Source organism: Elgaria multicarinata, chromosome 7 (genome assembly GCF_023053635.1).
Source record: "Elgaria multicarinata webbii isolate HBS135686 ecotype San Diego chromosome 7, rElgMul1.1.pri, whole genome shotgun sequence".
Taxonomy (NCBI): domain Eukaryota; kingdom Metazoa; phylum Chordata; class Lepidosauria; order Squamata; family Anguidae; genus Elgaria; species Elgaria multicarinata.
The window spans coordinates 102,893,465-102,920,211 of record NC_086177.1 but is presented as its reverse complement, the minus strand read 5'-3'; the positions used below and the strand labels follow the sequence as shown (position 1 = coordinate 102,920,211).

The 26,747-nt window shown below is 44.6% G+C and overlaps 1 protein-coding gene across 2 annotated transcripts in view; it reads right to left on the bottom strand.

Annotated features, from left to right (window-relative positions):
• Positions 1-4,013: 4,013 nt before the first annotated feature.
• EFR3A (EFR3 homolog A) overlaps positions 4,014-26,747 on the bottom strand; it is a 96,224-nt gene continuing 73,490 nt past the window's right edge. Inside the window, exons 15-24 of one of the 2 annotated variants that reach the window (XM_063129915.1) lie at positions 22,912-22,987; positions 20,221-20,382; positions 19,834-19,965; positions 18,481-18,548; positions 15,828-15,955; positions 8,939-9,027; positions 8,379-8,427; positions 7,159-7,262; positions 4,688-4,737; positions 4,014-4,180 (exon numbers count right to left, since the gene is read on the bottom strand). In XM_063129915.1, coding sequence (XP_062985985.1) covers positions 4,075-4,180; positions 4,688-4,737; positions 7,159-7,262; positions 8,379-8,427; positions 8,939-9,027; positions 15,828-15,955; positions 18,481-18,548; positions 19,834-19,965; positions 20,221-20,382; positions 22,912-22,987 — 964 coding nt within the window. In that variant the 3' untranslated portion in view covers positions 4,014-4,074. The remainder of the gene's footprint in view (positions 4,181-4,687; positions 4,738-7,158; positions 7,263-8,378; positions 8,428-8,938; positions 9,028-15,827; positions 15,956-18,480; positions 18,549-19,833; positions 19,966-20,220; positions 20,383-22,911; positions 22,988-26,747) is intronic. The other variant, XM_063129916.1, reaches the window with a different exon arrangement.

The window sequence follows — 26,747 nt, the reverse complement described above, 5'->3', positions numbered from 1 at the left end:
ACCTTGTATTACAAAAAGACAAAGAGGTGGAAAATGTTGATGAGTAAGAAGTGCTTATTTTGCTAAAGCATATGATCAAGAGGATACTTGGGAACACAACACTGTGTGATAGGGTAGTTTTCATTCATTAATTTGGACAAGTGCACTGTAGAGAAGAAGGTGCATAGCTAGGTGTCTAAAAAAAACTGTTTGATGGGACCCAAGGAGCACGACGGGGCCCTTATGGCAGTTTGTGAACCCGCACAGGGAATTTCTGGATTGTTCCGTCTGACTGCGGATCCACACATTGCATGGCTGATGAACATTTTGCTCTAAGGACCTTTAGCCATGTTGCATATATGTGTGTAGGGAGGGAAGATGAAAGGCAGCTATAGGGAGGGGAATATCAGGACAGTGGTGGGGCAATGTTTAAAAGGTTACCCGTAGCCCTATGGATCTGCCTGAGCCCTAAAAGGTTTACACGGTTACGAATTTATTAAAATAGTAATTCGCCTCTTTAAATTAGGGTGCAGTCCTATGCATGTTTAGACAGAAAAAAGCCCTACAACTCCCAGCATGCCCCAGCAATTGCTAACGGAGAAGATGGGGGAAATTAGTCAAAATGGTTAAGTCAGCAATGGAACTGCTTATAAATATATGGCTGGTTCATACGTGATGACAACCCAGAGTATGAGTTGAGTATGGGTTAGGGTTGTCATAAGTGTCCGACTGTGTCCGTGAGGGCAGCAGACGCCCCTGTGTCCGGCCCTCATGGACCCAGTCGAATGCGCTCAGCGCAAGTGCAGAGCTGCGGCCACGTGGATTCAGCAACCGCCTGTCTTGGCCGCCTTTGACACAGTGGGGGAAAGTGGACAATTTCCAGAAGCTCCAGAATTTGCACACTTCGTCCCTGCTGCGTTAATGGTGGCTGCGGTTAATGCAGGGGGAAGAAAGGGAAGCCAGGTTGGGAGGATGCTGAGTGCTTGCGACCCTCATGAGTGCTCAGTGGAGGCCTGGCTCATGGAGGTGGGTGGCAGCAACAGAGGGGTGCGCGCCCACGGGGCAAGCGTTCATAATTTTACCCATCCCTAGTATGGGTTGTCATTGAATCATGGGTTGTTGTTATGTACAAACCTTGCACTAACCACAGGCAACCCAGGAAAAGAACTCACGGTTTGTTGTTGGGTTGTGAACTCTGGGTTGTTCATATTTAACAACCCATAGGTAGACCATAGTGCAGGGTTTGCACCTCACAACAATCCAGACTCAACCCGTACTCTGGTGTCCCATTACATGCAAACCAAAAAGGAGTTCATGTTAATTCTTCATTTCAAAGCTTGGTTTAAATTTTCGAAAGAAATTTAAGATCTAGGGAGAAGAAGGCCAAGTTGATTATGGTTGAATTGTTTAAAGATCAGTCTGGCTGAATATAGGCCAAGATCAAAACCCATCAGGGTGGCTTTCCTGGGCTCTCCTTGCAACCCCCACTCCTCACCTGCCTCGAAATATTGGGAGACTCAATGGAGACTGAGCGTCATCCAACAAAATGCAAGTAGCTGCAATCAGAAGGGAAACATTGGCACATCCTTTCATCAGCCTTCGCCAACCTGGGAGCCTCCAGAAACATTGGACTACAACTTCCATCATCACCAGTCAGTGTGGCCATTGGGGATCATGGGAGTTGTAGTCTAAGAGATCTGGAGAGCAATAGGTTGGGGAAGGCTGCTTTAGGTGCACATACTGGGCTCTTTGGATCCCAGCCACGGAGGTCAAATCTTGCAAATATGATCTCTCTGCTACAGTGCCTCTTCTACTTTATCTTCAGAAATGCACAATAGGCAAGGGGGGAAATCCTAAATATTATTATGTTTTTACACAATACATTGTAGTACAGCTGAAACGAAAGATTATGTTCTTCTAACTTTATATAGGCAAGGTTTTATATCAAATACACAAATCCTATGAAATGTAGCTTACCATCTAATAAAGCCTGTACAAACCAAGGAGTCTTAGAATATGTTATTGTTGGACTACAACACAACGTAACCTATGGAAAAAGATTTCATCAGCCACGAAATTTTGCCAAACAATACAGAGAGACATATTCCACACAATGTACTCATTTGCTTTCCCAATTTCACAGTTGAAACATAAAATGCCTGTATCTGATCCTTGTCATATCAAATATATAACTTACTTTCCCTCTAATTGCCCTGAAGTTGACATTAACAAAATACTCTGCATTTTTTTTAAAACCACCATCTATATGAAACTATATTAATTTTGGTGTGAAAAAATACTGCACTTTTCACAGCTACCAATGTAAACAACTTGCCTCTCAAGCCAAACACCTTGGCTACAAGCCAGCGATGCAGCTCTGTAGCTATGAGGTGAGTATTCCCATGGCTAGCGGAAGAAAGTGCTCCACATTTGCACTGAACTGCATGTGGCATAGCCAGCCATGGGAGCCCAAGGGCTCAACATCACAGCCTTTGATTTTTGGCAGAACGCACAGCTCATCTTGTTAATCTTTCTCATAAAAAAACCAACCCCTTTTAATAAGTTCCAATCCATTATATTCGCATTGAAAAAGAGAAAGACTAATTCTCGGGTGTCCCAGGATGAAGATAATAATTCTATCTATCTATCTATCTATCTATCTATCTATCTATCGTTATTGTCTACACCAAGTCTGTTTCAACTCCAGGGAACACACATGCAAAATGGGGCCCTGCACACGCATTCCCATGGGCTGAAAGCCCAATGCAGGAGTGAAACTGCAAATCAAGCTGCTTTCAATACTGCCAATCAATTGGGGGATAGAGAAGAGATGGACTGAACCCAGCCCCCCCTCTCCCCCTTCCCTCCAAAGAGATTGCTGGCAGAACTGAAAACCACTCACATGCAGTCCGTTTCTGGATCGGGCTTTTATTCTGGGGGAAAGTGTATGCACAGCCTCATCTGTACATGTAGGTTCTCTGATTGCATCAGGGCACAGAAATCTAAATGCATTTCAAGCCTATTTATAACTGCCACAGTTCCTCCTAACCAAGACGTCTTAGGATCTGCAGTTCTGTGAACAGGCTAATAAAGAATCTCATGGTTTTCACCCTATTACAGTTCTTCCGAGATTCCTTGGGGCACAGTCATGACATCCAGTTTCAATGTGATTTAAATCCCGTCTTAGAACTTTAGGAGCACAATCCTAAAGGGGAAGGCATCTGGAGGGTGCAGGACTCCAACCTTGGAGGCTCCGTTCTGTTCAAAGCTCTGCCAGACTCTTGTGGGCAGAACAAGAGTAGAGGTGGAGGTGTGTCCTGCCTCTTTTCTCACTCCGACTTCAAAATTCAGTTGAGATTGGCCTCAGAGCTGGTCCAACTTCTCCTCCATGTTTGGAGGCTGAGAGGGGTCTGGTTCCTTTGGTTCCACAGTCCCCCCCCACACACTGACCCACTGCCACAACCCCAACATGCTAACCCCCCCATGAGGTCCGAATTCTGACCCCTTAGATGGAGCCATCCATGTGGTTGGGGGTAGCCAGGAGCGGGGCTCCGACACTGGTGGGGAAAAAACACCTTCCAAGGTTAGAGCTTTGCAGGGTTTTTTCTGAACAATTTCTATGGCCCCTGAGATGCTGTCTAGAGGCCGTTGGATTGTTCTAGAAGTCACAAAGAGAATCACATTTTCTATTTGCTAAGAGAAGTCCTATACCACATAAAACTATGCGAACAAAAAGTCACATGTGCTGTAAATATATCAACGTGTAGTAGGAGGGGGGAAAGTGTTTATATATGTGTTAATCCTGTAACAAAAGTTCATGGATAAAGGGTGGGGGAAGACATTTGCAATTTAAAATCTAAAAGTAATAAAACACTAAAATAAAATGAACAAAAGCAAAAATAAAAAATAAAAAAGAGAAATGTTAATTTCAAAATAATTTTGTTGGTTTTTTTTTTAAAAAAAATTAAACTAGGTGGACATACCTAATTTAAAATGAAAAAAAGTAATCTGCTCTAGGCAGACACACGGTTAAATTAGATGGAGTAATTATCTGGGATGCTGAAAAGCTGTCTTATTGATGAATTCAAAGGAGACTCAATACACACAAAGATCTGGAAACTTCATCTCGTAGACTGGGATAGACTGGTAATGAGCACGTCCAGTGGTGATGGCCATCGTTCCAGAAGGGCTAGGAGGAGGTCTAGAGAAGTTGACATACGAAACAGGTTTGTTATTTTTAGACTTCACTGAATGCTTGGTTTAATTTATCTTGGCCAAACCTAGAGAAACTTCTAGAACTCCACCGCCCAACCAAATAATTACTCTAATTCACAGAAATGGCCCTTTACAGCCACCGTTGTGTGTTACATGAGATATATGAAAATCTAGAACGCCCATCTTGTGTTAAAATGGCAGCTCGCATGGAGGAGCGATGAGCTGTGGGGTGCTCCCAAAATGCTCACCAAGACCTCCAGGGTGGTGGCAGCAGCTTGAGCACCTGCTGAGTGCAGACCCAGGTGATTCCATCCACCCCTAAGTCCTACAACTCCCAGCATCCCCTAGCCAGCATGATAGCTTTTTAGTTGATAAGGTGGTATATAAACGTTAATAATGAATAAATATATGCACAAACTCTCGTGGAAACCTGGAATGATCTTTTAATCATACTGTGCACAACCTCAAGCAAATATATCGCATAAAGACTTACCGAACTGTGCGCTCCAATATCTGTGTCAGCCTGTCATGCAGCAAGTTGGCCTGCAGAGGGTGAAGATTGGATATTATAGGGATACGCTGGGTAACGGCTGCACCCGTCTGACAAATTAGCATGGAGAACTGAGAGCTTGCAATACTAATATTGCTTTATCAGGTTACAACAGCACCAAGTATCCCCTTCACGCATGAAGGAGGCATGATGCAATGGATGCTGCTGTACTGTTGACGAGAATCACTGGAAGCCCATGCATTGGCTGGTATTGCATGCACCAGGGGAAGCCTGCCCATGAGCAAAGGCTCATGAACGTATTCAGAGGAGGGCAACCAGGATGATCAGGGGTCTGGAAACAAAGCCCTATGAGGAGAGACTGAAAGAACTGGGCATGTTTAGCCTGGAGAAGAAAAGATTGAGGGGAGACATGAGAGCACTCTTCAAATACTTAAAAGGTTGTCACACAGAGAAGGGCCAGGATCTCTTCTCGATCCTCCCAGAGTGCAGGACACGGAATAACGGGCTCAAGTTAAAGGAAACCAGATTCCAGCTGGACATCAGGAAAAACTTCCTGACTGTTAGAGCAGTACGACAATGGAATCAGTTACCTAGGGAGGTTGTGGGCTCTCCCACACTAGAGGCCTTCAAGAGGCAGCTGGACAAGCATCTGTCGGGGATGCTTTAGGGTGGATTCCTGCATTGAGCAGGGGGTTGGACTCGATGGCCTTGTAGGCCCCTTCCAACTCTGCTATTCTATGATTCTATGAATAGGCTTCCCCTATACCGAGGGTGTTGAACCTCAGGCCTATGGACCAAACCTGGCCCACTTGCTAGCCCCAGATGACGACACCCCCTTCCCCAACTTTCCCAGAATACTTTCCCCATTCTAAATAGTTCAAAAGCTTCCCTTAAGGCTTCATTTCGGGCAGCCTATGTACACCAGTTGCTGGGGAACATGGGTGGGAGGGTGCTGTTGCATTGTCTTCTGCTTCTGGGTCCCTGGTCGACAGCTGGTTGGCCAATGTGTGAACAGAGTTCCGGACAAGATGGCCCCTTGTTCTGATCCAGCAGGGCTCTTCGGATGTTCTTAAGAGCTCGAAGCTAAAATATACTGGTATTTTGGTCCTTCCCACTTGCATTTGACCCCACACATTTTTGCCCTCAGCGGTGGTGTGGCTGTAACTGGCCACATCCCTTCCCAGAAAACAGTGCCCCCCGCGTTATTTCCCTTGGCTCCTGCTTCCTCCCTCTCTCTTTACTTCTGTGACGTAAAGTTCGAGCTCATTGAGGCGCTCTGAATTCCTCCTCTAAGTTTGGTTCGCCTCATTCATGTTCATGAACACGAGTGTCTTGCTCGTTTTGACCGGGAAAAAAATGCACCTAAAATGTGCACTTTTTCCCCATAGGCTAAAGGATGAACATGGAGATTTTTGGGGGGGGTGGAATGTGCGTTTTCAGAAGTGTACACTTGCAGAAGTGCCTACGTTAAAACACAAACTCACAAAATATCAAAAATTTCTCTAGAACTGTGCTCCCGCTCATGTTTGCGGTTGCAAACGGGACATGTGCACATAATGATGAACAAGAATCACATGTGCATGTGAGGTACTGGTTCCTCTCTATTCGGCCCTGGTTAGGCCTCATCTAGAGTATTGCGTCCGGTTCTGGGCTCCACAATTCAAGAAGGACACAGACAAGCTGGAGCGTGTTCAGAGGAGGGCAACCAGGATGATCAGGGGTCTGGAAACAAAGCCCTATGAAGAGAGACTGAAAGAACTGGGCATGTTTAGCCTGGAGAAGAGAAGATTGAGGGGAGACATGATAGCACTCTTCAAATACTTGAAAGGTTGTCACACAGAGGAGGGCCAGGATCTCTTCTAGATCCTCCCAGAGTGCAGGACACGGAATAATGGGTTCAAGACAAAGGAAGCCAGATTCCAGCTGGACATCAGGAAAAACTTCCTGACTGTTAGAGCAGTACGACAATGGAACCAGTTACCTAGGGAGGTTGTGGGCTCTCCCACACTAGAGGCCTTCAAGAGGCAGCTGGACAACCATCTGTCAGGGATGCTTTAGGGTGGATTCCTGCATTGAGCAGGGGGTTGGACTCGATGGCCTTGGGCCCCTTCCAACTCTGCTATTCTACGATTCTATGATTCTATGAAGAAGAACGAAATTCTTGTACATATTCCTACTTCTGCCTCAGGAGCCTTTCCCTATTTGCTCTAAGACCTATTAACCAACAAACCATTCCTGTAGCCATATTGGGGAGATGTTCACCAAAGGGAATGAACGTGTGTTGATTCATGGCGAGTCTTTGCATAGTGGCTGAGCAAAACCACTGACTTTTAGTATTAATGAAGTTTTGCAAACCTGCCTTCATATATTTAAGCTGGTGCTTTAAAACTAAAAAAAAAAAAAAAGTTTCACTTGAGCACAGGGGGGTTGCAGATCCTGGTCCAAACACTCACTTTCGTTTCACACTGCGCAGCAATTTCTTCAAAAGGAGCCTTCTGGAATTTCTCAATCACAAGCCGCCTCTTTTCCTTTTCTTGTTCTTCAAGCCCGTTGTTGTCTGTTGAAAGATTTAAAAAATAATAATAATACTGTTACTGGAGTCACTTCTGCGAAGCTGCTAACAACATCAACACAACAACCAGCAACAATGGAGCAAAGGAAAGAGAAACATTAGTAATGTACTCATCAAATGAGAAGTAACGTACTTGTCTCCTGAAGTTAATGTGGGGACATGCTGCTGTTTGAACATATAGGACCGGATGTAGAAATGAGACACTTTACTGATGTTCAGAAATGTAGAAGGCAGAGCAGGATAATAAAACTATGGAGGGAGTAATCCTATGACCCTGTTCAGACGACACACTAAGCCACAATAGTGAAGTACTTTGAGCTAAATATTATGGCTTAGATTGTCATGTAAACCATTCCTAACCATGGTGGCTACATAACCATAGTTTAAACATGCTTCCCAACCATTTGCTGCAAAAAGTTTAGCGGCCTAACCATGGCTTAGCATATCACCTCAAAAGTGTCTTGGGGGACATAGGATTGTTTGGTTTCCTGGACTTCAAAGGCAATGAATGCTTCAATAAGAAGCAGTATAGTTCTAGCCACCCTGAGAGGGGCAGTGGTAAAGCCGTAGAAGAAGCCATATTTAGATCCATCAGCTCTGAAAAATAGTTTTCTGGTCTCAAATGTACCCTTGTTTGGCATCCCAATTCTGTCCACCCTCCTCCCACCTTAGAGAGGTTCGATGAGAACCTGATTCTGACACACAACTCTATGCACCATCACATGTATGCATTCACCTTCAGAATGCTGAATCCAACCCACCCACCCCCAGCCTAGCATTATTTCTAATTAATTAACCTTCTAAACTGCCCAATAACCCGAGTTCTCTGGGCGATGCATAATACAACAGAAATGTAAAACACAAACAACACAACAGATGGATAAAACCAACATGCAATAAAACCAGCAGCAAAGAATAAAATCCCTCCAGCATATAAAACTAAAGTCAAACCAGCAGCAATGAAAGTGGAGGAATCTAGAAGCACCAGAAACAGTTCTTAAAATGCCTGGGAGAATTAAAAAAAGAAGAAGTCTCCACATAATAACAGTAACAACAGTTTTGTGAACAGTTTCTTGGACACAGAAATGCAATCTCTCTTACCTATTGCCTGCTTCAGGGTTTCAAAGGTGATCTCCTCGGTGCTATTCACCTAAAAAAAACAACCCAACAATGATGAAGACAACAGAGTATCTGAAGTTACAAGCCAGCCACCATTCATCTCAAGCGTCCCAAGCCAATTTGCTTCTTGAAAACAAACCTTTGCACAATTTCTCAGCATTTTTTCCCTGTGAAAAGCCATTCCGTACAGTAGATTTTGGAAAAGGAGATCACAAGCCTGATTACCATCATGTAATCGTTACCCCTATGCACTTAATGGTTCATAAAGGGTACACTAATGGGCACCAACGAGTAACAATAGCCGGGCCAACGCTCTGTGAGAGATGGCTTTGTGCGCCCACATGACGGCATGTCTCAGAATTATCTACAAGAATGATCTACTATTATCTGTGAAGGGGGTTTCATGGCAGATCCATTGGGGTTCTTTAAGTGGACATTCTCTCTCTCTCTCTCTCTCAAAGGTAGGTAGGTATGTTGGAAATAACTGAAGAACACAATGGAAAAGTTTCATTCTTCATTGCATTAACCGAGAAGTTACATACCTTTTCTTCCAGACTGCAACCAGGCAGAATGTCTACCTGAATAGATAAGGTGTCCACAATACTCTTCCTCCTGGACAGCCTGTCTTCATCTGGAGAACAAGAGCAAGGATGACTCTGTCACACACCATTTTATATTCCTATTTTCTTTGCCCCAAACCACAGTGGGCCAAATCAAATTTGCAGTACCTAGCTGCCATTTTGCTCTCTGTTGTAAGAAAAATACATGACACCATGGTCTTCACTGCATTCAATGGGATGGATCCAGATTGATGCTGGATCAACTGTGCTGATGCAAGTGGACTTCCCCATTCTCTCCTTCCCACAGCAGCCCCTCCAGTCCCCTGAACATGCTACACAGAGAGTCAGGAGCTTCTGCTCAGTGGAGTGAACTGTGCCGGTGATGGTGGGATTTCAAAAAATCAGGCAGAGAGGGCCTTCTGTAAGTAGAGTCTTTTCTCTCATGGAAGGTCCCTTCCTCTCATGGAACGCCGATCCTGGATCCAACCCATGGTTTTGAAAATCAGCTTCCAGAAACAAGTGATAAAAGAATTTTACCAATGGATTGCCCATGCATGAGGACCCTATGGTAAAGTCTTGACTTATTCTTTCACACAAACCCCGAAGATATACTTGGGCCTAATCTACACCAAGCAGGATATTGCACTACGAAAGTAGTATGAAAGTGGTATATAAGAGGCAGGAGCCACACTACTGCTTTATAGCAGTATTGACGTGCACTGGCAACTATTGGGGCCCATTGACACAGACCATATACCACTTCCATGGTGCTATATCCTGCTTGGTGTGGCTCCTGCCTTTTATATATCGCTTTCATACTGCTTTCATAGTGCAATATCCTGCTTGGTGTAGATTACGCCAAGGTTTAGCCTTCACTATTCACGTTCATTAAATATATCCCTAATCTATTTTTATAATAATCAGCTTGTTTCCACCCACCCCACAGTAATGCCAGTCCCTAGAAGATGACAGTAGTGTCAGGGCTCAGATTTCACTTAGTATCACAGTGGCAACTTTATATTGATTTCAAATGGGCAAATGGAATCCATTCACTTATACGGGAGCAAGTAAAAGCACGTACTTAGTGACTCATTTGGGTTGGGTTGAAACCTGCGTTCTGCCAACAGTGGACCTCAGTACATTAGGGTGAGGGGCTGCCCTGACCCATCAGTGTTGCTTTTTTTACTTTGTGTTTACTTTGTTTTATAGACTGCGGTGTGGGCCAACAACAATAAAACTATCTGCATAGTTACCCCCCCTTTCATCAGCACATGTGATGATATTCCTTTATTGTTCTTAAACTACACAGTAATGTGAGATAGACAGTGACCAAGAGAATTTGGAAGAACTGGCTATTATTTAAGAAATTTGTCATTACAGATGATATGCTGATACTCAGAGTGATTTGCCGATGAGTTCATGGCTGTGCTGAACAGGGACGAATGATGAATTTGTTTCTGTTCATTTTTGATCAGGATTTTACCCAGCTTGCACTTTCTGGACTGAACATGGACTCAGACACAATCTGTGGTCAAAGTCAGTACAATTTCAAGCCTGCAATATGATTCACAGATGAAAAAAAAAGGGGAGTGGGTTGACAGCATGCTTACATTTCAAAAATGGGCACAATTTTTGTGTAGGTGTGGAAAAATACACATCGAACTACTGGGGATGTCCATTGTTTGCAAATCCAGCCCTTTTGGGGCTCGACGGATCACTTTTGCCCGCCTGCCTTGGCTTGCATTCATGAGCAGAGCTGCAGGCTTTTCCCGAAATATGGCAACTGTTTTTCCTCATCGATAGAAAGTTGCACAAATTGAGGGTGCAGTTGGCGTAATTGGCACAACTTTCTATTCACTCCCACCACCACCACCAAAGCAAGAGAAAATCCACAAGCTGGTCCCGAATCAAAGCAGATCCGCAATATGAATGACCTTCGAGATCAGATTTAGAGAAGTTTTGTGAGCCCAGGTTTTGCTGATCCACACACCCCTAGGCCACTGCTGAGATTTGAAACCGGATCCAGAATTGACAATCTAGACCAGGGGGAATGGATTTGGGCCTTCTGTCTAGCTCCATTCAGCCCTAGGCCTAATTTCATGTAGTCCAAAGAGACGGAGTGACACAGAAAGAGCAAGAAAGAGAGAGAGCGCTGTATAATCCTGCAATGTCAAAAACCAGACCCACAAACAGCTTTGGCTACACCCACCCCTGGCCCACATCGGATTACCCCGAAGGAAATGCAAACCCTTATTAAGACGATGAAGCCCCTGGGAAGCTGCCTAGCAGTTAGTGCTCTGATGATAGCATGGAATGTATTCATTTGATAGATTGATAACTTGCCTTTCAGCCCAAGAGCTTGTAAACATTACACCAGTTTTAAAATCTCTTCACCAATTAGTTTCCGGGCAAAGTATAAAGTGTAGGTTATTACCTTTAAAGCCCTACTTGGTTTGGGTCCAGGCTACCTGCGGGATCACCTTCTCCCGTACAATCTGCCCCACACACTCAGGTCCTCTGGGAAGAATCTACTTCAGTCAACCAAAACTAGGCTGACAGGTATTACCCAGAGGACCTTCTCTTCTGCTGCTCCCAGACTGTGGAATGGCCTGCCGGAGGAGATTCGTCAACTTAAGAGTCTTTTAGCATTTAAAAAAGCAATAAAGACTGATCTATTCTGGCAGGCCTATCCAGTGAAATTTTAGAATGTTTTTAGGATGTTTTAAGGATGTTTTAATCATGTATGCTATGCTTTTAATCAGTTTTTAATGTGTTTTATATTCACTGTTGTTCCCCGCCTCGATTCAAGTGGAGAGGCGGGTAAGAAATATATTATTATTATTATTATAGTGGCCAACAAAACCAGAGCTTAAAATACAAAAGAATAAAAAAACGCAGGAAAACAGCAGTAAACACAGAAACAGGAATACAACCGAAAAGGTCAGCAGTAAAAGCAGTAAAAGCAAAACAAAGCAATAAAAAAACAGAACATCCAAGGCAGCAAAACATTCATCATCCATGAAAAGCTCAGGAGAAAGATTGTTGTTTTGTAAGCTGACGCCTCCAAACTAAGGAAGTAGCCACCAACCAGGTGTCCCTGGGAAATGTGTTCCATGGCTGAGGCACCATCATTGGAAAGGCCTCGGGATTGTTCGGATGATCGTGGTGGGGCAGTGGGGAATAGCATAATTATCCACAGCAGAACTTGTTGTGCGAATCCAGTCAGGACGGCTTGTTGCCATGGTTAACAAGGCAGCCAAGAACCCTCCAACAACGAATGGGACAATTTGCAATAGTCGTATGACACGAGAAGCCGTGCTGCTGAGGGTTATTATGCTAATTCCTCCCCCGACCCCAGCGTGCAACTGGCACGCGGAGGGTGGTTCACAAGCTATGGAGGCTTATTAACTACCTTGCAATCTGGGTCCCTCTCTCTGGTCACCACTTCTCTAAACTCAGAGAAGCGCCTCCTATGAAGGTAATAGAAAGCAGGCAAGTTCACAGGTACTCTGGTCCCAAACCATCAAGTGCTTTCCAAGTGGTAACAAGCATCTTGAACTGCGATCATAAAGAAATTGGAAGGCAGTGAAGGAAATACTGGTGAGATGTGTTCCAACAGTTCCAGTCAATAACCTGGCTGCCATGTTCTGAATCCACTGAGAAATGTCAAAAAGGTGTAGTATTAGGTGGGGATGTGCTCCGCTTCTAATCGGACCGGAGAAGCAGTAGCGGAGCGGGGGGCTTCGCCTGCCCTTAAGGTGGAGGCGAAGAGGATTGGGGGGCCGGCGGAGCGTGGCGAAGAGGATCGAGGTGAAGGCGGATCCTTCGCCTCGATCCGGAGCTCCGCCGGAAAGGTAAGTGGGGTTTACCGGGCCCTGCCGCTGTCGCAGTCGCCCATGCGGCAACAGCAGCAGGACCCGGTAACGCCCCCCGCCCTCCTCTCCCTTACCTGCCTCCGTCCGCGGTCCGTCAGCGTCTCCAATTGAGCCCGTGGTTCCAGCAGGAAGTCTGGGCCGTGCGGCCCAGACTTCCTGCTGGAACCACGGGCTCAATTGGAGACGCTGACGGACCGCGGACGGAGGCTGGTAAGGACCCCTCCCCCTTGGTCCCTTACCGGGCTCTGCCGCCGTCGCCGCATGGGCGATGATGGCGGCAGGGCGCGGTAACCCCCCCGCCCTCCTCTCTCTTACCTGCCTCCGTCCGCGGTCCGTCAGCGTCTCCAATTGAGTCCGTGGTTCCAGCAGGAAGTCTGGGCCGCACTTGCGGCCCAGACTTCCTGGTGGAACCACGGGCTCAATTGAAGACGGCGATGGACCGCGGACGGAGGCAGGTAAGGCCCCCCTCCTCCTTACCGGGCTCTGCCGCCGTCGCCGCATGGGCGGCGATGGCGGCAGGGCCCGGTAAACGGAGCTCTGATCCGGATCCGGAGCTCCGAGCGGAGCGGAGTCGGCACTGGCGGAGTGGGGGCGGGGCGGAGCGGGCTGATCCGAAAATGGCGGATCTTAAAGTGAAGCGGAGTGGGGGGTCCGTGCACACCCCTAGTATTAGAAGTAACAGTTCAAAATAAAGATTATGAACCGACCCGTACAGTACACTCAACATCTAAGGTCCTCCTCTGGGCGCCTACACTAAGGGAAGCTCAGAGGACAGCAACAAGAGAGAGGGCCTTTTCTGTGGTGCCCCCCCCCCAATTATGGAACTATCTCCTCGATGAGGCCCGCCTGGCGCCAGGTTAAGACTTTCCTTTTTTTCCAGGCATTTAACACCACATGTTGAGTTTTAACTGACTCCAAAATGAGCTTTGGCTTGTCTAAGTGTTTAAAAATTGTTTTTTTTAAATGTTAGCTGTTTTTATGTTTTTAAATATTGTACATTGATTTTTAATGTTCAGTCTTTTTAATCTAATCGTTTTAATCTTTTTAACCCGCCCAGAGAGCTTTGGCTATGGGACATTATATAAATGTAAATAATAATAATAATAATAATAATAATAATAATAATAATAATAATAGAGAGCTACTGTTGCGTGAGTTGAAGGAAAAAGAAAGGAAAGGAACTACAACACTGTCACTTTCTATCTATGAGCTGCCTATGGATGCTAAGAACCACAGGGGGAAGCTACCAATAGGTTCAGCACTTGTGGGCTCAATTTACCTTTTGACTTGCGCCTGCTTTTATGAGGCTTTTTGCCAGATGGAAATAGAGCTAAATTTCAAGAGATGTATAGAAAGAACAGAAACAAAAGCTTTAGGATGATGTTGAAGGAGCAAACGCTGCTTCAATATTTACTAAAACAAAACTACACTACTAATCAAACTGCTGCAAAGGGTGCCAGATACAGTATATACATTTGAAGAGTCAGGATTATACTGGTACTAGGAGGTCTGAATGAAGGACAGTTCAAATACGATTATGTTATTGTATTCTGTTTTCAATATACAATTTGCATTTGTAGCCTGTGTGGCAGGCCCTGACCCATGGGATGAGATGAAGATTTTTTAATGGCCAACCATGTGAGTTCCCTACCTGAATTATTATTATTATTATTATTATTATTATTATTATTATTATTATTATTATTTATTTATTTATTTATTTATATAGCACCATCAATGTACATGGTGCTGTACAGAGTAAAACAGTAAATAGCAAGGCCCTGCCGCATAGCTTACAATCTAATAAAGTCATAGTAAAACAATAAGGAGGGGAAGAGAATGCCAACAGGCACAGGGTAGGGTAAGCAGGCACAGGGTAGGGTAAAACTAACAGTATAAAGACCGCACAACATCAAGTTTTAAAAGCTTTAGGAAAAAGAAAAGTTTTTAGTTGAGCTTTAAAAGCTGCGATTGAACTTGTAGTTCTCAAATGTTCTGGAAGAGCGTTCCAGGCGTAAGGGGCAGCAGAAGAAAATGGACGAAGCCGAGCAAGGGAAGTAGAGGGAAGTTTGTAATAGTACAGCCCTGAGACAAGGAGGCTTAGTGGATTTTAGTAATATGGTATAAGGATATGGTAACTGGCAAGCAACATATAGACTCAGTTCAGACAACACATTAGTCAACTCAGCGTGAAAACTCCACTCAGCAGTTGAGTTGTTAAGGGTTACTCACCACACAACATGTTCTAACTCCACTGTTATGTGACTGCGGGCTACCGTGGAGTTGAGTAAAATCTATTAAGATGTTTGATTGACAGTTCCTCCACCCTCTCTTCTCCCCCGGTCTTCCTGATGGTATCCTATCAGCCATTGCTACAAAAAAAAAAAACCAATCCTGGCATCTATCCTAGAGTGGCACTCCCTCCTTTCGCCGCTCTTGCCAGGGAACTCTGTAGCCAGTGGGAAAAGTCAACTCAACGCAAAGGGAAACTCCACAGAGCCTTCCACACAACACCCAACACAACGGTTGTGCAGGAACTCTTCTCTGCACAGTGTGGATATTCTGTGTGGAGTGTTTTCTAAAAAGAACCTCTTCCTTTGTGTGAGTTTTCTCAACAGTGGTGTAAAATCTCCACTGTGGGGTTCTAAAACCACCATTGAGAAATGTGTGAACTGAACTGAGCCATACAGAGATGAGACCTGCTGGTATTACAGAGAATGATACTCAGTGTACTATTTCACACCTTAAAGAGCCACTATGTGTGATGGGGATAGATGGCTACAGAAGAATGGAATTGTAGCTCATGTTTGAGAGCAGAAGGCCTCAGGTTCGATCCTCAGCATCTCCAGGTAAGGCAGGAAAAGCTCCTGCCCGAAACCTGGGGGCCCATTGCTGCCAGTCAGTGTTGACATCACTGGGATAGATGGACCAATGGTCTGACTCAATAACAAAGCAGCTTCCTATGTTCCTAAATGTGCAAGCCATCAAGGACTTACCTGTCACGAGAGGTACATACGGCACCGACAGTCTCTCCACAGAGTAGCCACTGCCGCCCAGTGATTCTGCCATCTGGTTGGTCAGGAAAAACAAGTTTGTTTCATCCTTCTCTAGGGACTTGGGTAGGCTTCAAAACAGAATTTGCAATTATTAATTTCTAATTGTTATGCAAATAATTATATAAATAAGCAACTGGGGGTGGCGGGGGGGGGGAGAACCCCAGGACATTGAGGAATGCAGATTATAGTGAATTAATCACAGGTTGAAATTGTTAGTTTTTGTTCCAGCCCTCAATCTGATTTTCAAACAATGGTAGGTTTTGTTTAATAACTAGACATACCACACTGTTGGGAGGGCAAAATCAAGAATGACAAGACATTTTACTTAAGGCACAAACTGTGCTAGGCCCAGAGTGGGGTTTGCAGGAAGGGAACCCACACAGAATTAGGGATGGGCAAACGTCCGAGATCACCAGGATTCCCCAAACATCGCTCTGCGCAAATTGTGCAAATTGAGCAGCGAATGGGAGATTTACACGAATCTCCCCAAATTTGTGCTGCTTTCCATATTTGCACATCTTTGCTCCGCAGACTAAATTGGGGCTGATTAGGCCTACAGAGGAAATATGTGCAAATCAGGAAATTTGTACAAATCAGACTGGGAATCCAGAACAAGAAGAACGCAAGCATGTATTCAAAAATTTGCGGATATTTTCGGATATTCTGCACTCATGCTTACGTTCATAGCTTCGAATGGCGCGTGCTCTCATGTTCTCATGAAGTTCTCATACAGAATATTACAGAGCCCATTGCCTTCCCCTCCCTCTCCCACTGACCTTTGTCCCCACTACCAACAGGACCAACTATTGCATGTCATTGGAAGTTGCTCTGCACTCCCTACAGAGGGATCCAGCAGCCCTACTGCTCCCTATGACTGTGGATGCAATCTGAGAAAAAGGAGTCTTAGTAGCAAGAGGAGCACAGTGTGTTGGAGGAGCAGAGGTTCTCTCAGTTACACAGGCATTGGCCTGTGCTCAGCATAACATAAAACATTCCGGGGTAGAGAGTTGGAGGATGAATGGCAGGAGGGAGATGGAGTTCTCTAGTTGTCATGTCTAGCCCTGTTCGCCCTGGGTTGGAAGAAGGTGTTTCAGGCAATCAATCAGAATCAGACTCTGAAGTAGAAGGGTTGGCGCGAGAAACAGGCCAGCCTGTACCAGTGGGGGAGAAAGCTCTCACGGGCTCTTCACCAGCTGGGAGTGAACCCACTCCAGAGCTTATCTCCTCAAGGACAAACAATACACAGTCAGTGGGAAGCCAACATTCTTCCAAAGGAGAGAGCACCGAGAGGTTAGCCAATCCTAGAGTACGCTGCAGACTAAAACGGGCGGAGCTAAAGGAAGGCGAGAGAAAGTCAGCCCAGCTCGCATCCCGTCAGAAGCTGCCTCAGCACTAGTCTCTCTGAAGTTAATGTGTCTTGGGAAAAGGCTTTCCATCCTTCTTGAAAGGACAATTGTCTCGCTTAGTTTGCATAGTTTTGTCTAGGGGAAAGTGCCAAGAGATTAGACTCTCTTGAGGTGGGAAGAGATGTTTGTTGTTTAAATAAAGCTTTGTGTATTACTTAGGGAAAATGAAAGGAACCTCTCGTGCAAGTACTTGAGTCATTGCTGACTCCTAGAGGGACGCCTGCTTTCGCTGACGTTTTCTTGGCAGACTTTGTAGCGGGGTGGTTTGCCATTGCCTTCCCCAGTCGCAGTTACCTTTCCCCCAGCTAGCTGGGTACTCATTTTACCGACCTCGGAAGGATGGAAGGCTAAGTCGACCTGAGCCGGCTGCCTGAGAAACAGCTTCCGCTGGGATCAAACTGGGGCCGTGGGGAGAGTTTCGGCTGCACTAACTGCTGCTTACCACTCTGCGCCACAAGAGTATTACTTAGCAGGCCTCATTATTGTCTCCCAAGAAGGTAGGTGGTTTTCAGAAACACGTCACTAATGTTCTGATGTCTGGGAATAAACACATTGTGGTCTTAGTTCCCCTCTAAAACAGAATCTTGGGATCTGGGGCAAAATCTGGCCTGCTTGGGGTCCCAGTTTGGCCGTGTGGGGTTACCAAGATGGCCCCACCCCCATTTGGTTTCTCAGTGTTTCTCCTCATTCTGAAATGTTTTAAGTTATTCTTAAGGCTTAGTTAAAGTGGCAATAACAGCTTTAAACTATGCCGGTACTTTTTGGCCCCACTCATTTGCCTTTGTCTCCACCCACCTCCGGAATGCTGCCCTCGAGAGCTTCCCTGAAATGGAATTCGGCCCTTAGGATGACAGAGGTTCAACACCCCTGCTCTAAACTGCAGGGAAAACAGGACACTGTTATTATTATACCAGGTTGGACTATTTGTCCGTCTGGCCCACTATCGTGCGCTCGGAACAGCAGCGGTCCTCCAGTGTCTCAGGCAGAGCACAGTCTTTCTGGTCACCTGATCTTTTGAACCTGAAATGCCAGAGACTGTACTTGGGTATGGCTCTACCATTGTGCTATGGTTCCTCCTCCTCCTCCTCCTCCTCCTCCTCCTCCTCCTCCTCTTCCTCCTCCCACCCCCCCCATTCAATCAAGAACATCAGAGATCATCATGTTATCAGCCCTTGACTTTTTCATACTTGCACTTCTCTCTGAAAATGGTTTCGGGTAAAAAGTAGGGTGCTTCTACATTTCTGGTTTCAATGACCTATAAAACAAGCAGAAAATCAAGTGAAGATTTATTGATCTGAGTAAAGCAAATCAACGATTCTGTTGATTTGTATTCTACAGTAGAATGTGAATATAATTGAAAATAAATAAATAAATAAATAAATAAATGAATAAATTAATGTCTTTCTCAGGGGGAAGAAACACTTTGCCTTCAGACCCAGTCAGATAGAAAGTCTGCAATGATTCAAAGCAAGCGGTCTGCATTTATTTCAGCACAGAACCGTCTTCACTTCACTATACGACCCCCCCAACCATCTAACACTACGTGTTTCAGTCCTTCACTTTTGATTTTTAAATGTGTTATTGTGTTTTTAGATTTGTGTTACTGTGTTTTAGATTTTTACATAGCTGCTGACTTTCGTCCTGGTTTTTACTTTGGTTTTGTTGTGTATTAAACTCTTAAAGGTTTTATAGCACATTTTGTCACAATGTATTGTAGGGTTTTAATTTTGTGAACTGATCAGGGAGCTATTGGGTGATACAGAAGTGTAATAAATAAATACATAAATAAATATGCAGGCCAAAGTACAATGTGTGGGTGGGTTTAAAGGAAAACTCCACCTACTGCCACTGTACCAAAGAGCTAGGGGTAAGGAGAGCCCTCTGCCAAATTTATTTATTTATTTATTTACAATATTTATATACCACTCCCCATTCAATTTTTTTATTATTATTGTTGGCCGCCTTGGGCAGTATTTTTAGTTGAAGGAAAGCGTATAATTTAATAAATAAAATAAATTCCTACAGATGTCTGCTCCAAGCGGGAATCTCCAAGTTTACTTTGAATATCACTTTAAGGCAGAATCTGTTTGCAATTTATGGATGTGCAAAAAGAAGACTCCTACAAAATGTTGCTAGCCTTATTCAAATTAGCTTCCCTCAAAAATTTCTTTGCACAAATTGCTCCGAATTTTGATTTAGCCAAAATTGAGTTGCAGGTCTGTTTTAATACAAATGCATTAGACTCACGCAATATTCAGAAGAAATGCAAATTGGACGGCTTCAAAAGGGGGTTGGAAAAATTCCTGCAGGCAAAGGTTATCAATGGTTACTAGCCCTGACGGTTACGTGCTACCTCCAGTATCAGAAGCAGTAAGCCTGTGTGCCCCAGTTGCTGGGGAACATGGGTGGGAGGGTGCTGTTGCACCATGTCCTGCTTGTTCATCCCTGGCCGACGGCTGGTTGGCCACTGTGCGAACAGAGTGCTGGACTAGATGGACCCTTGGTTTGAATCAGCATTAGGCCCCTTCTTATCTTCTTACCTTAGTAACATGCTGGCAAAAGGCAGGAACAGCAATCATTTGGCTTAAGAAGTTCAGGTAGGCGGCTACCACTGCCATCACGCTACAGCGATGGAGCATGGGCAAGTTGTCTTCATTAATGATCGCAATGTCCTTCAATGAAAAACCAAAAATAATAATTGGGTTGTGTTTAATGTTACTCTAACTTAAGTTGTCTCGTTCATTTCAATGGATCTACTCTAAGTTGGACTAGTATTGGACGCAACCCACCGATGGCAAGATCAGCATTTCTGCAATACGGATTCATTCTACTGGATACAGACTGAGGTCTGTGCATGGCCATGCCCTTCCAGGCTTAGATATGAAGGGATTCACCAACTCATCTGAGATGTTCTCCCAAAGCCCCACCTGCAAGGCAACAGCCACTCTGATGAGGTCAATGACCACTTCTTCATTGGCCAGTTCAATCGTGATGAGAGCCAGAGTCGTGTAGAGCAGCTCAAAGTTCTTTTGAATGTTGTCTTCCTCCTTGCAGCCTAAGTAGACGTGCCTGTACAGTTGCTGCCCATGCTGCCAAGTGTAGAAAGCAGAACGGTTATCTTGAAATAGCGGACCTTGTAAAACAGTACTGAAACAGGGAGTCAGACCATTGGTTTATGTAACCCAGCTTTCTCAACACTGACCGCCAGTGGCTTTTCACCATTTCAGGCAGGATTCTTTCCTGGCCTACCTGGAGATGCTGGGGATTGAAAGTGGGACCTTCCGTGTGAAAAGCAGCTGCTTTTTCACTGAGCTATAACCCCTCCCCGGTTACGGCCTTGTCCATACATGACAGTACTTCCTGTACTTTCACTATACTGTGATACTAAAGCTTCAGCCAGTGTGGTGTAGTGGCGAAGGTGTTGGACTGGGAGTCAGGAGATCGGGGTTCTAGTCCCCACTCGGCCATGGAAACCCACTGGGTGACTTTGGGCCAGTCACAGACTCTCAGCCCAACCTACCTCACAGGGTTGTTGTTATTTTATTTATTTTATTTATTATTGCATTTATATCCCACCTTTTTTCCTGCAAGGAACCCAAGGCAGCGTACATAATCCTCCTCCTCTCCACTTTATCCTCACAACAACAACCCTGTGAGGTGGGTTGGGCTGAGAGTCTGTGACTGGCCCAAAGTCACCCAGTGGGTTTCCATGGCCGAGTGGGGACTAGAACCCAGATCTCCCAGCTCCCAGTCTGATCCTCTAGCCACTACACCACACTGGCTCACCAGTGAGGATAACATGGAGAGGAGGAGGATTATGTGTACCGCCTTGGGTCCCTTGGAGGAAAACAGCGGGATATAAATGCAATTAATAATAATAATAATAATAATAATAATAATAATAATGTCATTTAGTGTCACTCGTTAGATATGTAATAGTGGAAATCCACTGCAGTTGAACCTACTCGCTTTTCATTACATCATTGTAATTAGGTTTACTATGCCTCCTCTGTCGTTGCAATAACCATCTGACATGGAGAAGGCCAAAGCCTTTGAAGGAAAGGCCAGAAGCACACAACACCTGGGTTGCGGATTGCACCCTAGGGCCAAGATGCACACGGCCCCTGTGCCTTCGCCAAAAGCAACCCTGACGGGGCGATGGTGATTCTTCTGCAGCCCCTTGGGTTGCACTGGAAGCCACTCCAAAGGGTCTCCCCATCTTTCAGTGTGGCTTTTCAGGCTGTGCCAGGGGCTGCCGAGGAGAAGGAAAGCCAGAAATGTTCTGATGCGCCACATAGACTCCAAGCCTAGATAATGAAAGCTTGGGGGATAATGGGACACAAAGAGGTTGCCCTTAACCTCATGAGTACGTGACACTGCCCGATGGACCGAGTCAGGCTACTGGCTTATCTACCCCTATGCTGGGTACTCTGCCTCGCAGCAGCTCTGCAGGGACTCAAGCAGAGATCTTTCCAGCTCTTTTGTTAGAGATCTTTTTTTTTTTGTTATAATTTTTATTAACGCAATTTAAAATACATCAACATCACATTAAAACAATCAATCAAAATGAAAAAGAAAAAAAAAGAAAAAATATTACATAGATTTGCTCAACTGTTAACATTTGTAATTTATCATTATTCATAATCAAACAATACAATTGCTCCCCTTCACCCTTTGGGATCTATTCCTGCTTCCAAAATCTCATTACTTCTTCTGGTGGTGGTTTTCCACTTCCCTTAGAGAACACGTATACCAGGAACTGTTTCCAAATTCCCTCAAATTCATTCGTATTTGTTATGCCTCTTCTTACTTTTATATTACATGTCAATTTATCATTAATGGCAATATCCCAAATTTCCTTATACCATTCTTCAATACGATAATCTCCTTGAACCTTCCAGTTCCTAGATATAATTAATCTTGCTGTTGTCAGCAAATTTGTTATCAATTCTTTAATTTCTTTATTACACTTTAAATCTCCATATAATGATAGTAATGCCACACTAGGTGTCTCTTCAATCTCCATTCCAACAATTTCTTTTATCTCATTAAACACCATTTTCCACAATTTTTGTACATATTCGCATTCCCACCACATATGTAAATACGTTCCTTTTCCCCCACAACCTCTCCAACAATTTGCTGAATACAGCTTATTTATTTTATTTAATCTCACTGGGGATTAAATAAATCTCCATATAATTTTATAATAATTTTCTTTAATTCTCACCGACATGTTTCTCAACACTCTTTGTCTCCATATTCCCTTCCAACTCTGTTGCCCTATCTGTACCATCAAATCTGTTTCCCAAACCATCTTCCCCATATTCTCTATCTCCCCCTTCCCAACCAGTATTCTATATATTCCACTCGTTAAACCTTTTATCCCTTTATTTTCTCCCTTTTCCTTTTCTTTTTAACAATCAGCTCCTCAAATTTTGTCAATTCTTAGAGATCATTTTTAAAGGAGATGGCCAAGACCAGACTTGGGATCCTTTTCATGCAAAGCACAGGTTCCACCACAGGGCCATGGGACGCTCCCTTGTCAACCTTCTTACCAAATAGCTCGTGCCGTTCCTTCCTTTCAATAATTTGTTACCCGCCCACAGTGCTATTACCTTCTTGATGAAGTTCACATCTTGCCTTGAAATTTTGTCTCGTTTTATCTTTAGATCTGAAACATCAGGTATTATTCTGTGCAGAGACAAACAAACCAGTCGTTTAGTTTCTTAAATCAGTACTAATAACTATAATAATTGGTAAAGCTACTTCTCCTGGAGTGGGAAGCACAGTGTGAAATACATTTAATCTATTCAGTTATTTTTGAAGCCACTTCCATTTTAATTACACCCACGTTTAACAATGACAACCCATTTTCTATTTTTTGTTTTAAAAAGAGGGAATCATAAGTAATTATGACTCAGTACAAGAATATTCCATTTTATGGTTTGCACAAACCCATTCCGCACGAAACAAAAATATAATTACAAGCTTAATTAAACCAGGAGCGATTTGAAAGAGCTACTTAACATTCAGGGCAATACAGCAGGAAAACAAAATCAGCTAGCACGTTCAATTGTTACGTTCTTTTAAGTTTTTCTTCTCTACTGACAAACTGAAACATGGCACACAGTAGAAAGGTGTATGGACTGAACGGCATCTACTGATTAGTCAGAACATGGTTTGATAAAGTAAATGTGTCCCTTGTACATAATTAGTTTCCACTTTTCAGTAGATAAGCTTGATAGGAAAGGTTCTCAACCAGAATACACACAGTGTGACCCACCACATCGATGTATATAGAAGGCGTGCAGAACCACAGTCCTGGGGCCCCAAACTGGCCCGCATGGGATTCCCCGGATAGCCATGCCCCCTTTCTGGGGCCCTACATCCTTTTCCCCAACTATAAATTATTGTTAGTTTCCTGGCTTTTGTGCATAGAATCATAGAATAGTAGAGTTGGAAGGGGCCTACAAGGCCATCGAGTCCAACCCCCTGCTCAATGCAGGAATCCGCCATAAGGCATCCCTGACAGATGGTTGTCCAGCTGCCTCTTGAAGGCCTCTAGTGTGGGAGAGCCCACAACCTCCCCAGGTAACTGGTTCCATTGTCGTACTGCTCTAACAGTCAGGAAGTTTTTCCTGATGTCCAGCTGGAATCTGGCTTCCTTTATCTTGAACCCATTATTCCGTGTCCTGCACTCTGGGAGGATCGAGAAGAGATCCTGGCCCTCCTCTGTGTGACAACCTTTGAAGTATTGGAAGAGTGCTATCATGTCTCCCCTCAATCTTCTCTTCTCCAGGCTAAACATGCCCAGTTCTTTCAGTCTCTCTTCATAGGGCTTTGTTTCCAGACCCCTGATCATCCTGGTTGCCCTCCTCTGAACACGCTCCAGCTTGTCTGCGTCCTTCTTGAATTGTGGAGACCAGAACTGGACGCAATACTCTAGATGAGGCCTAACCAGGGCCGAATAGAGAGGAACCAGTACCTCACGTGATTTGGAAGCTATACTTCTATTAATGCAGCCCAAAATAGCATTTGTCTTTCTTGCAGCCATATCACACTGTTGGCTCATATTCAGCTTGCGATCTACAACAATTCCAAGATCCTTCTCATTTGTAGTATTGCTGAGCCAAGTATCCCCCATCTTGTAACTGTGTATTAGGTTTCTATTTCCTAGATGTAGAACTTGGCATTTATCCCTATTAAATTTCATTCTGTTGTTTTCAGCCCAGCACTCCAGCCTATCAAGATCACTTTGAAGTTTGTTTCTGTCTTCCAGGGTATTAGCTATCCCACCCAATTTTGTGTCATCTGCAAATTTGATAAGCATTCCATGCACCTCCTCGTCCAAATCATTAATAAAAATGTTGAAGAGCACTGGGCCCAGGACATCCCCCGCCCCATTCTAAGGTAGCAATCCTATGCATCTCTAGACAGAGAAACATTTTATAACTCCCCGCATTCCTGGGATGATGGGATCTCAGGAAATTCTGGGAGTTGTAGAACTTTTTTTTCTTTCTAAACATGCATAGGATTGCATTGTGTAAGGTTGAAATGCCTCTCCTAAGCTTAATTACTAGCCATGGGAAGTTTAAGCTAAATTATGCTGGTATTTTTAGCCCCATCCACCACTGGAACGTGGCCTCCAAAAAGCTTCTCTGAAATGGAATTTATTTATTTATTTATTACATTTTTTATACCGCCCAATAGCCGAAGCTCTCTGGGCGGTTCACAAAAATTAAAATCATAAAGAGCATAAAAACAACCAACAATCTAAAAATACAAATACAAAATACAATATAAAAGCACAACCAGGTTAAAATATGGAATTAAAACAGCAAAGTTTAAATTTAAGTTAATAGGTGTTAAAATACTGAGAAAATAAAAAGGTCTTCAGCTGGCAACGGAAGGAATACAGTGTAGGCGCCAGGCGGACCTCTCTGGCGAGCTCATTCCACAGCCGGGGTGCCACAGCGGAGAAAGCCCTCCTCCTAGTAGCCACCTGCCTCACTTCCTTTGGCAGGGGCTCACGGAGATGGGCCCCTGTAGATGATCTTAAGGTCTGGGCAGATACATATGGGAGGAGGCGTTCCTTCAAATAACCTGGCCCCAAACCATTTAGGGCTTTGAATGTTAATACCAGCACTTTGAATCGGGCCCGGACCTGGACTGGCAGCCAATTAAGTTGTAGAAGGACTGGCGTGATGTGATCTCGCCTGCCAGTCCCGGTTAGTAACTGTGCTGCCCTGTTTTTAACCAGCTGAAGTTTCTGGACCATTTTCAAAGGCAGCCCCACGTGTAACGCATTGCAGTAATCCAAATGAGAGGTTATCAGAGCATGGATAACTGTAGATAGGCTATCTCTGTCCAGAGAAGAGCGTAGTTGGTATATCAGCCTAAACTGATAAAATTTACCCCCAGAGGTTCTGAGCTACTGTGATATGGGGTCAGCTCCAAAGAACTGTGAGTGGACAGAAAATAGCAGCTAGAGTTATAACACAAACGTTCCTGCAATTGTTCCCAAAGTACAGGTTCTATAGCAGCTGCAGCGCTCTAGTAAGTTGTGTAAACAGTCCTTTTGTAAGTGAAAGGCAACTTCCACTTTGGACATAATCTGGGGTAACTGACCTCTGGACAATTAATCCAGAAAATTAATCAAGGCACAACACTGGGTCCCTAGATCATGTCACATGTAGGGTATGGGTGTCAAACCTCTTTCATCCCAAGGACCGAATTCAGTTTGGAGTCCCGTTCCAGTGGTGGGTTGGGCCAAAGAGAAGAGGAGGCGAGGCCAAAGCAAAGGGGCAGGACCAAAAATACAAGAAAACACCAGCCTATTTTAGCTTAAAGCTCTTACCGCCGGTTTCTGCACCTTAGGAGAGGCACCTTTTAGAATGGGTAAAACCCACCAGAAAAACACCAAATGGTTGGTAATCAGGAGAACTGCCAGGAAACCACCCAAAACCAGGGCAGGATCTACACTACTGCTTATAACGGTTTATAATGGTTATGACAACTGTTCAGGCCCAGGACACATTACAAATACCATTTTCATACCGTTTTTTAAAGTGTTATATCCTGCTTGGTGTAGATTGGCCCCAGGAAACATCCAATGGTCAGGGGAAACAGCCTGATTTGCTCTGCAGGCCTGAGGTTTGGCACCCCCAAAGTAGGGCTTAAAAGGTCTCTAAGGGCCTTGCTAGACGATGCCGGATAAGCCAGCAGGGAGGCGGTGTGACGGTGAGCTAACTTTAGCGCGCACCGCCCCACCTCCTAGACGCACGACGCGCAGGGACTACGGAAGCCCTGCAGCGGCGGCCTTTTTTTTTGTTAAAGGGGCCACGTGCGCCCTGAAGACTCCGGACAAGGTAAGCGTTTTTTTTTTACTTAAGCACCCCCATCCGCTCCTGATCCCCTCCCATGCCTCCTGCCCACTCTTTCCCCGCCCTCC